General features: G+C 34.3%; 1 protein-coding gene across 1 annotated transcript in view; it reads right to left on the bottom strand.

Moving 5' to 3' along the window:
• Positions 1 to 12,591, bottom strand: part of LOC149530412 (uncharacterized) — a 76,905-nt gene that overhangs the window by 37,858 nt on the left and 26,456 nt on the right. Inside the window, exon 2 of the mRNA XM_089809068.1 lies at positions 6,161 to 6,221. Coding sequence (XP_089665194.1) covers positions 6,161 to 6,221 — 61 coding nt within the window. The remainder of the gene's footprint in view (positions 1 to 6,160; positions 6,222 to 12,591) is intronic.

The following is a 12,591-nucleotide window of genomic DNA, read 5'->3' as shown; positions in this document are numbered from 1 at the left end:
AATACTTACTGTATTAAAAATCTTTACCATGGAGGAAAAATGGGGAGCCATCAACTCAACACAAATGAGTTGTCATATGGTATAATCCTGGTAGGAAACCTTATACTCTCAATGCAGAAGAACTAGGCGCCAATGTAGTCATCATCAAGTTGCCTGCAACTCACAGAGAACTTGCTGAAACTCATCTACAAGCATACACAGCTAAAATGCAAGAAACAACATTCTTCACTGTTTCCATGGTTCCATTTTTAGCTGTTTGCTCAGCTCCTTCCATTTTCTGCTGTTTTCAGGCTTTATATACCCTACATGTACAGTGACTTTAGTTCACCGCGCAAATGTCAAGATTTCAAGGTTCAAAATTTCTAAGTTTGGTAAACAAATTTTCTAGTGTTTTCATTTTATTTTTCTCCACTATTTGTTTAAAAAAATTGCCTTCATTTTGTTTTTCTCCGTAGATTGTTTGCATATGAATGATTGCATGAAAATCCATATTAGTTAAAATGTAAAAAACTCTCAACTTTTGACGTACAAATGTAAAAATATTTAGATTTTGTCATTATTGTATATAGCTTTAAATTTTAATATAGTTTAATTTTAATAAACAAAATTCTTATGTGTCTACATCATATTTATATTATATTTAAAAATTAATATTGTTTTAATGTTGTTTAGAATTGTCAATGCATATAAATGATAATGATTCATATATTAATTATATTTATATGTTAATAATCATATAACAACATATCTTTTATATTGGTGTAAAGATATATTATTATTATATTAATTGTTTTTTGATTTAAATAGGGTTTTACAATTGTATTGATTATAAAAGTTTTAAAAATAAATGTAAATATAATCATTAAAGGTATATGTAATATTTATATTATATTTAAAAAATTATAATATTGGTTAAATAATAAAAATGATCAATTTACAACTAGAATGATCTGATGTCCTCACCTGGAATGGGCTAGAACGTTATTAAACAAATATCTACAACCTAATGATACCTTAAGTATCCTTAGAACAAAAAATCCCACGAGGGGTTCTAACTTATGGCTAGACCAATCATCTCAAATAGGGTCACTTGGAAAATTGGGAAAGGAGATCAAATAAGATTCTAGACAGACTCTTGGGGTGGCTATCCAACTATTAGTAAACTTATAGTCATTCACTCTACTAGATCTATCCTAGAAGATAGATTAGGGCCTTTCCTAATCAATTACATAGAGGATAAGAATTCCTCACTTGGATAGAAGTGGAAATCATTCCCTATCTTTCTCTCTATCTTTCATATCCCCCCAAAAGAAGAATTGGTTTTGATGAATATTTTAAAAGATAGAAATGTTACCTTTACAGGATAAGAAGATACGCTTATTTGGGACGGTTCCAAAAATGGGGAATATAACACCAAGGAAGGTTACAACTATTTAACCAGTATAAAACACCACCCTAAGGTGGAACTGCCATGCTCCTTGTGTTTGGACCCCCTATGTTTACCAAAGTTGGGGCCTTCACATGGCTGGCCCATCAAAAAAAGAATCATGTTTGCAGATAGAATTAGAAAGATCGGTTTCAAGGGTCCTCAAAGTTGTCTTCCATGCAATTCCTCTGAGGAAGATGCGGATCACATCCTTCTCAATTGCCCCTACTCATCTAAAAGTTTAGTACAAGCTCTACGGTAAATTAAAATTAAGTTGGCTTTTCCTAATTCGATTTTGGCCCTCATGCTTTCTCGGCCAAAATTGTATTCGAGAAGCATCTTCCATGGTTTGTGGACTATTTCCCCTTCCAAAACGTAATAGAAGGATCTTTAAAAATTCTAGTATGTCTTGGGAGCAGCTTACCCTAAAAATATAGGTTCTTATCATAGAAACCCTCAACAACAAACTATTAAACCTTAAAGGCACATCAAAAATCCATGTCAATTTGGGATGACAAAATGAGAAACAAATGGCCAGGTCTAAAACTACCTGCTCTCTATGGTAAAGGTGGTGGGGAAAGTAAAATTAGGAGAGTTCTTTGTAGGTGGAATCCTCCAACTGAATATTGGGTTGAATTGAACTTCGAAGGGGCCTCAAGAGGCAACCCGAGAATAGCTGGGATAGGATGTTGTATCCGTAATCATGAAGGTGAACTTCTGGCTCAATGTATGAAACCTATAGGTAAGGCCACCAATAATGAAGCTGAATTTGAGGCCCTCATTGAAGGGTTATGGTTGTGCATTAAACTGAATCTGAACCAGGTTGAAATTGAAGGGGATTCTACAATTGTGGTCAATGCATTTAGGAGTTAGTCTTTGCCCAATTGGAGATTAAATTGCCTTTTAACTAAGGCTTTAGATTTAGCCAAAAAATCCAAAACTTCACTATTAATCACATCTATTGAGAGAGCAATGGTATGCTTGATAAAAGTGTCAATGAAAGAGTTGATGGAAAGGAGGAAACTATTCTTTATCCTCATCCTTTCCCACCTTGAGCTTCGGCCCTATTTCTTTTATTTACTTTTATTCTAACTTTCTAACATTTATTTGGATAATTTAGGACAGTGGTAGGTATTCCCTCTTCCTCTTAGAGTTTCTTCCTTCTAGTTGTTTTGGCATGCTTTTCCTTCTGGCGGTGTGCTTTTGTTATTACTTCCCTTGACGTGTACCAATTTTATTATTTCTAGTCTTATCTTCTTTTGATGGTGTCACGCACTAGATTTTAGACATGCAATTTGCATTTAATTCTTGGAGCCTGCTCAAAACATGAACCTTTAATGCATTTATGATGACAGGGTGGCATTCTTTCCTATCCTTGTTTATTTTGGGTGGTTGCTATTTTGGTCATACATCCCACCATGGATACTCTGATTAAGCTCTCATGCCCTTTTTGGCTTATGGCTTTTGACAGGCCTATAAAAATCGAGAGAATTATGCATATCGTCAAAGTTAAGAATAGGGTTGTATGGAGAGCCATCCTGCGTTGTCTTGGGACTCAATACATAAACTGCCCTAACAGATTTTGGTCCACCCTAGACATTGTCTTCATATTTATCATAGTGACCCATCACTTCTATGCTGATCATGACCTTATTGCCACTCTTTGCAAAGAGTTATTTGATGATGTTCTACTCGGAACCTGGATATTGTTCTTCAAAAGATCACGAACAACCTTACAATCCCATTGCCAAAGAACTATGATATGTTGTATGTCAGAAGAGAACACGTCATTACATGCCCAATCATCTCCACGGAGAACCTGGCTGGATTTTGGGCAGAGAGTGATATTTTCAAGAGAAATGTGTGCTTTCTCATTCATTTCTGCTCTATCTTGGACCCTCTGGAAGAAGATTGGCTGGAATGATATTTCGAAGAAGAAGACATCTTGCAAGACAGGTCCCTTAGAACTATTGTTGAAGATCTTCGAGAGGCCTTTAGGGCCAACTAATGGCTCTCTTTGTTCCTTTCTTTGATCATCTTTATCTCAGGTGTTTTTCTAATTGGTGTTTTTGTGACCTCTATGACTTTTACCACCGTTTTTGTCTCCATCTCCCTTAAAAACTTTAATAGTTTATAGCTCTAATGATCCTTTAATATTATCGCTTGTTTTTATCTCTTAGACTAGCTTCGACCTCGTTCTGCATTTCTTTCTTTTATCATAGATTATAGTTGATGATTAATGTCTTCTCACTTTGGCTGGCTTATGATTCCAATTTTTGTCTATTCTGATTCAATTCATTCTTGAATTATTTTCCCTTGTAGGAATTTTATCTCACAATTCTTGGAATTTGTCTTTGCTTCTAGCAAATTCTGGGCTATTAAGTTAATTGCATCTATTTCCAAGTTACGTTTTCTTGGTGACTGGTTTCCCAGAATGAGCAAAATTTGTGTTTACATTTCATTCTATGAGAGGACATGCTCAACTCTGATCTCTTTAGTGGGGATTTCAGCCTATGGAAGTAAGTTTGATGGAACCTTTCAGCATATTCAATTTAGCCTCCCTGTTGTTTGCGAATCCAACTGGTGTTTTGTTGAGGCCAGTATTCTTAGTTTAAATGAGCAAAATCATACATTGTAACTGTTTTCACCTATTATTACAAGTTTTCCTTCTTTTAATTGCTCACTCAAAGGTGGGATAGCTTAATTAAACTTGTCATAACAAATGGGCTTGAAGGCTACCAGGACAGTAAACAAGGGTGGCTGGAACTATATTTGTATGTCTTATTTCTCCTCTAATGAGATAGTATTTTAAGTTAGCATCAGCATACTACCGAAGGTCTTTGATTCTTAATTTATCAAGAGGTACTCTATTATAAGATTCTAATTTTCTGTCAAGATATGGCTGTTGTGGTTTCCTTTCGGTTTTGCAGGGGATCTTTTGCAAGCAACTCCTTCTATTGCCCAGGCTCTCGCTTCAAGTCTTGTTCATGGCAAAAATGGGATCTATCCATCTTAATGTAGACTGACTCACTAAGTGAGCTCTGGGATTTCATTTTTCATTTCTGTAATATATTTCCTCAACTTTTGTGATTGAGGGAATACCCTCTTAAAGTACCGTAAAAGAGGGAATGCCCTCTGAGGGTGTTTGTTCTTTTTCAGGACTTCGGTCCCGAGCTCTACCGGGGGTTTTCTTAACCCCGTTCTTTTTCCCCCAGTACCTGCACTTGAACGGAATTGTAAATAACTTTAATATTAATAAAAATGGGCACTTGCCTCTTATTGATCCCAAAAACAAAATTGTAAAATTATTCTTGTTCACCAATCTTCTACACCAAGGACTATTCTTGGTTAATATTGTTTCAATGATGATGCCATTTAGCAATCCATGTATACTGAACAATCAAATTTAATAGAGAACACTTCTTCATGGTTTTTAGACTCATTTGATCCATTTTGTGATTGAATTTTGCAACAAAAAAAGTATTTTATACGAAATCTTATTTACTTTTTAAGTTGCCAAGTTTTTGCTAACTCAAAAAAATTGGGCTTACTAAGTAATCTCTGATTCTGAGTGTGTGATCTATGATAACATCCTCCATGAGTGCCCCATGAAAGTCACAGTAGTTAATGGCATGTGATGTACAGCGAGCAATCCAGTAGCATCCCCAACGAAGGAAAAGTCCCCTGGTCTAGGAAATGTCCCTGTAAAGGCATGGTATTTTTTGCAGGGTATGGTATTTTTTGCAGGGTATATGTCCCCATGGGATAACAGAAAATGGTGTAACATATAGACAAATAAAAGTAGTGATGGCAGCAATCCTCATTGAAACTAATGGTCCAAATAAAGTCTCTTACCGATGCAACCCCTTAAATCAAGAATATCCATCCTGTGACTTACTTTATATTAATTATTAATAATTCCATCGAACTCCTCCATAGTTATCATATATTATGACAATGCAGTAATAATAATTTGTATCGTAAACCATGCACACATACACGGCAATTTTTTGCAAATTCCTAATTAATTTTCACCAAACTCTAGAGAATACATTTGCATAAATGAAATTATTTACAATAGATAAACAAGAGTGATTATAGCACTGTGTATGAAGAAATTGGCAAAAGTGTCTTATTATGTCGTTAAGACTAAGTTATGGAGTTCAACTATGCAAGTTTGGCAAAAATATTCCTGGGTTCAGGTTTGGCATGCATACATACATACATGCATACATATATGAAATATATATATATACACGCATGCACACATATACATACATATTGATATATTATAGATTTATTACTTATCTGTACATCAAACATGCTCAAAACTTCAATCATATAATAATAAGTTACAAGCATGATAGTCATAGGTCCAAAATTGCAAATTAAATTATAAATAAAATACCTCATATATCATATTCATAATTTCCAAGTCTCAAAATTTTCTTACACAATAAAAATTCAAATTACAAGTCGTATTTTACATTTGGTTCAACTGAACCATACTCCATGTCATGTACTATTGGGCATGGCATATGGTCATCCCCATGTTACAATACTAATAAGTTAGAAGTGTGATGCTCGTAAATCTCTAATTGCCAATAAAATACCTTATGTATCATATTCATTATTTGCAAAAGTCTCAAAATGTATTTGCAAATGGATGTTTTAGGGTGCAAATAAAGGTTGAATTATATTGCAGAATGCTACAAATGTGTATTATATATCTACCTTTTGATGAAAAGTTGCATGACTGCAATGCAATTCTCCAGTTCCTAGACAGTAACCCTTTCTGTACAATGCAAAACAACGATCAGAACAACATTGGGGTATTTGACTACAAATTATAAAGAAATATGAATTACACAACAGCAAGCAATCTTTTGAAAGCAGCTTCACATTATTGAAGAACAATTTAACCACTCCAAATAGAAGGGGAAAAATCAATGGCTTAAAGCTCAAGTGCCTGCATACTTAACAAAAGAATCTAGTAATAGTTTTAAAACTATATATATATATATATATATATATATTCAGGTTGCAAAAAGAGCCTCTGCATGTTCTGAAACAGGTCATCAAAATCTCAGGTGCCTCTGCATAAATAAATGATTCTAGTGGATTTTGAAAACTAAATATTTATATTTACCCGTTCCCAAAAAGAGCCTCTGCATGTTCTGAAGCAGGGCATCAAATTCCACGAATAATTAAATTGCAAACTCAACATCCAAATACACCAAAAAATAAAGTATGTACATCAAATAAAATTTAGGAGACAAAAATTCATATTGTATATGTCTGCGAATAAACCAAAATGAGATTATGATCTGTATTGTATCTTTAAAAGTAGGCATCACTGAAATGTCTTGAACTTTTTTACCGGAGTACGTGAAAATATTGAAGATAGGAGATTTCCACAATCCATGATGTATGCAGTTGTCTTTCTGGGCCAAGATTGTGTATAAATTCTTAACCATCAACGTTTCGGATCATACCATGATCCGAAACGTTGATTGAAAGATCCCTGATAGATGCCCTTGCTGATCTGCTGTAATTTTTAAATTAATAAACTATATTTTCCTGTGATTTCTTTGATGGTCTTTGAGAATAGACAAAAGTTGCAGAAGGTTTTGTTTTTGTTTTGTGTTTTTTGATAGTTTTCACAATAGTAATGAATAATGAACAATAAACATGAGAGGAGGCTGAAAATAAATAAGAACATAGAGCCAAATCAGAATTGCTATAAATCGTACCAGGCAGATTTCTGATTTAGAAAGCCAAATAATAAATCCAATGCAGTTCCAAGGAGCTTACATCCAACAATGATGCCAAACTGCTGCAAATGGCAGCCGTAAGACTGCAATGAATCACGTCCCAACTGAAAGAATCAATCTAAGACTGAAACCATAAATCTGCAACCTGAATCCACAATAAAGAATGGTGTACTCTATCCCTGATAGCAACGCACACTGTCTGAAGAATCCAATGCCAATAACTGCTGAGGGCTATGTCCCAGCCAATCCAAAACCTGGGGTTTGCGTCCCAGATGAAGAATTGCTCTCTCAGAGCCAATTCACAAAAACAAGTTTTTCAATATGCAAAAGATAATAAGAAATTAGGTCTCTATCTCCTTATATCCCCTTCCAATTGTAAATTGAACCCTAAAGGGAAATTACACTTTGCCCTTTAAATAAAATATAATAAAATAACATTTTCCCAATTAAAGTCATCCATGCTATAGGAAAAACATTACTTTATTAAAATTCCATAGCTGAAGGCACCAAAAAATCTACAGATAGTAAAAATCATGTATAATAATTCGAGACCTTTCCAACGAGCTATAACACATAGGTGTACCTCATCAATTGAAGCCGAAATCTCCTTATTACTCCAAAATGGTTATATTATTAACCTTATTTTAATTTATTTAATCACCAACTTAGGAAATATTTAAATATATTAAAATATTTCTCAAATGGTCCCAAAAGGCCCAAAATGACCAATCAAACATGAATCTGACCTTGTCACCTGTCTGTGACTGATGCCGGACAAGATGGGTCAACTGGCAATCCATCTCTAAAATCTAGGAATGCTCCTAAAAAGTAAGAGACAGCCCCAATCAACCAAAATTGAGTCCCAATGACTCCCCTACTGTGTGCACCTCTGAGAGAACTCTCACTGAACTGGGAGTTCCTCCTAAAAAATAGGAGACACACTCTAAGTCTCCAAAACGTTCGTCGAGGTCTCCAAATGCCTCCTAGACCACTCCTAGTCAATCCCTACAAATTAGGAATCCCTCCTAAATTGTAAGAAACTGTTGTCTACTGCTCCAAACTACTTGGGAAGCTCATGCATGACTCTCAAAGCCCCTGGGTTGGTTCCCTCTATGCTCTGCTAACCTATGAGAACCAGATAATAGACCAACCTTGCTAGAAATGTTGTCACTAAGGAAGGGCAAAAATTGGGGACATGACATTGATGGTTAAAAATTTATAAATAATCTTGGCCCAAAAAGACAACTGCATACATGAAAATAGTTAGTATTTTAAAGGAAATAGTTCAAGAAACGAAAAGAGAAGATAATATAATCATGATAAGAATGTAATATTTATAAATAGAACCATTTCTATTTTGCATTCTAATTCAAATGATGGACTGTGGTTACCCACTAAGGACAAAGTAAGAAAGTCCGTATGGATGGAAAATGATGATTCCCAGACGAAGGTTGGTTGAAATCAAACAAAGATGAGTCTCTTAGGGTAACCCAAGCAGTCAGTATAAACCGCAACAACAAGAGGATGTATGGTATTTATACTATTTAAAAGTCTATGTATGGAATCAAATTATGTTAAGAAAATTATGGGAATTCAAGTTGGAATTGATTTGGTTCCGATCCAGCTGTAGTGTCCTATCACTCCTAGCCAATTGCATAAGGAAAATACTAATAACTATCTGGCAAATTGTGAGATTGAAAACCTAGTACTTGAAATGTGAAGATGAGCAGATCAAGGGGCTAGCCAATCAAAGACTTTTAAGGTTTACAATGGACCTTGTCAACAAGTGTTACAAAACAGTCTAGTTAATGCAAAAAAGAGCAATGCAAAGGAAATCATAGAAAATGTGGGACATCAATTTGACTTTCTATTTCTTATAACTTTAAATGTCTAACAGATTCACACAATTCTCTTATAGACCTAAGGAGGAAAATTGCTAACTAGATTCTGTTAAAGACCTAAGCTCACTTATAGATACTGACATGGTTCAAGGAAAATTGATAATGAAAACAAGTATTGCATAAAGACTTGCCCCTGCTAAAGGACTAGCAAAGGTCAGTTCGTCTAATAACCTTTCACATTTAAGATTGCAATATAAAATTAAAAAACTAAATATCTTTTAGAAATTGCCTTACTCAAACGATGTAAACATTTTAGATTGCAGTGACTGAATTGTTGTTAGATTTTCATAGCAAATTCTTCTGTAAAAATTATTAAATATTTGCATTTTGGTCAATATCAATCAAAAAATACTTACCAATTTGGAATTCAGGCAGGCATATGTTTCAAATGAACTAGATTTATAAATTAAATATCATTAACACATTATGAATATTTTTGTATTTCTTGTGTCTGCAGATAAAAGCGAGTTTTGAAAGGGACAAACTCTAATACAATAGGCAATAGATAGACAAGAAAAGTCAAATAAATTCACAAGAGAAAAACAATCCACATAAAAAAGATTTTATGCAACAATGCAAGCCCAGACGAAAAAGAAACCAACACACAAACAGTGAAGTAAAATCAGCCTATAACTTAGCAAAAGAGAGGTCCTTCAAGGTGTCAATAGCAACCTACCCTTTGTGTGGCAATCCAAACAAATCCTTCAAACTCTCCTTTGTTCAAGTTGGTCACGATGCTCTCAGTCCAGTTCAATTGGAACCTTTTCCTTGCGTGGGCCCTCACAGTAAGTTCTTTTAACAAGTTATCACAGAGAATTAAAATGTTGGTTGTAGAAACTGTTATGGTTATCTTGCTTAAACTGTATAACCATATCTAAAGAAGCCTTCAAATTTTCTTCACAGCTTTCGATTTTATTCGATTTATTATTTAAAAGAAGGGCTCCTATAGACTTGCATGTGGAGTTTACTCAATCTACTTTTCAGTCTTTTATTGCCAAGCATGAACCAGTTCAAAAAGCTATGTTGGAGATTATAATTGTTCTCCAAGGACTCCACCTTAAAGTGGGCCAATGTTGGGAGTCAATATTCATATAAATATTTAGATTAGCTACAAAGTTGTTGACAAACAACTTTATATTATTGTTAGAATATAATGTTGTTGCTATGGTCTGTTAGATAATATGTTTTATCAGTTGTACAGTAGGTTACAGGTAGAACTTGTATAATTAGAAAGTGGTTTCTATAATGTAGGAGATTAAACTCTTGTGTAAGTGTTATGAATTTGAATGAAAAATGATGAAGCATGTATCATGTTGTATTAAATCATTTGCAGCTTCACCTAACCATATTTCTAACAGATGATCTCACTTTCTCCAAGACCAACATTAATACCTATTAGTTCATGATGCAACAAGGTTGGAACACAAATCCGAATCACATACAACTATTCAAGTGCATCTAAAATGCTACGAAGCAAAAATAAAAATCTGCATATAACTTAATTCTTCTATTCAACCTGTTGGTTCCCAAAACTGCAGATTGGAAATCCAGGAGTTTAGCCAATTCTCCGATAGAATCACCCAATCAGTTCTGGCCAACAAATGGGAATAATCCAAATTCACCTACACTTCAAGCTTTGCTACACCTAAGTGGGTAAACCTTCGCTTCAAACCTAATCACTTGGTTCAATGCTTTTCTATAATGAATTTAAATCTTTGTGAGTTCTTAGGCTAGCAAGGTCCTCGAGCTCAATCGATATTTTGTTATATGGTTGCTTGAAATGGTTAAATGTTTATGTAAAGTTATCAATTATTGATTCGATGCTTGCAAGAAGGAAGAACATAGATTTCTGACTTTAATTATAAATCCGATAATTATACTTCAATGATTTTAAAAGACCATTGCCTCTACTTATCCAGGCAACAAAATCAACTACAACAAGGATTATTATGTACAACTTTATGAGACAATATTTATTAAATATCGTCAATTACTCTTGTGCTCTACAAGAGATAAATTTAATATGCAATTCTATGTTAGCCAAAGAAATTTAACTTCTTAGGTGTGTAGTCCGATTAGCCAGAGACAAGGAAACGTATGTAGAGTTCAAACCATCCCTATTTGTTGAATATAGAACGCGGAAAATACCCAATGCAAAAGCTTTGGCAGAATAATTCAACAATCTTCTCATTGATCATGAAGGACGAATCCAAATCGTAATTTATGAATAAGCAAAGAAGGAATAGCAAAAAGGAGAGTTTTTATTGTTTTTTTGTCGTTTACCTGTAGGTGATCAGCTAACCCAAGAATGAGGCTATGAAGTGGTGGAAATGGAAGGAGTAATTCTGCCTCCTTTAGGTGATGCAGGCAAGACTAGGAAATGAATTTCCAGGGACTTGTCCTTGACGGAAACGGTCTAAAGTTTTTTGCAGTCAAAGAATGATGGTTATGGTGTCGTTTCAAGTGGCATCGAAGCAATAATCTTCTTTTTTAGTTGACGTTTCGAGTGGAGCAAGGATGGAAGATGAAGCTGATCAAAGGAACATCAAGGAAGGCATGCGATGGTGGAAAATGCAAACTGAAGTGGACTGGGCCGATTAGTGGTTTCGGCAAAGTGGTTTTCGATTGGTTGTTTTGAAAAGGACAGATGGCAATCATGGATTTTCAATAGCTTTTGCTTGATTAAGGTCTATTTTAATTTGGATGGATGGGTTTTAATATGTTTATTTGTAAAAGGGATTATGGACTTAATATGTTTTAGAAGTATGTGTTATCCTTCACTCATAAAGGGACTAATGTTATCTTTTTTATAATTTCTAGTAAAAACTTATATTTCCGACCGAAAAAAATTACTCCTTAAAAAATCTGAAAACATCTCATCGAATATGTCTTATTCCTTCTTCTTATATCGAATGATACAATCCTAATTTATATTTGATTGTATAAAAAGACTTTTCTTTTTTAACATTAAAAGTCACGTCTCCTTTATTAAACAAACTAAAGGTTTTGTAATTTAATTAGCAATAGACATAGTTATACTCTCCCGCAGTAATAAATATGATATTCAAGTGTTTCTTCGTGGAAGATCTTCCTGTGCTTTTCCATGGCCAAGCACACGGCAGCACTTACGCCCTCCTCCTATTTCCCTTTGATCTGTGGCAATTACAATGAAACTATATTGACTATTGTCAAGATGGGAAGCCAGGCTAGGAATGATTTTTGTCATATTGAACATTTGGCAAAAGAAACTTTTGAAATTTCAAAACATCTCCACCACTCGCAAACGTCGCCTTGTACATCCTTCACGACTTCCACTTTATACAGAAATCCCCATCAAGGCCTCTTTGATTGTGAAACGAATCAACTAATCCTTTTTGCAGTGTTCATTGTAGACTCCTTCATTCAAACCACACTTGATTCACATTTTTTTCAACTATGTCATCACAGATAAAAATACCCTTGATGCTTTCTTTTTACTATGGTTTATGAA

The sequence above is a fragment of the Cupressus sempervirens genome, chromosome 11 (assembly GCF_028749045.1).
Source record: "Cupressus sempervirens isolate cs-2001-9-10 chromosome 11, ASM2874904v1, whole genome shotgun sequence".
NCBI classification, from domain to species: domain Eukaryota; kingdom Viridiplantae; phylum Streptophyta; class Pinopsida; order Cupressales; family Cupressaceae; genus Cupressus; species Cupressus sempervirens.
The sequence above is the reverse complement of the archived record's forward strand: the minus strand, read 5'-3'. Positions and strand labels throughout refer to the sequence as shown.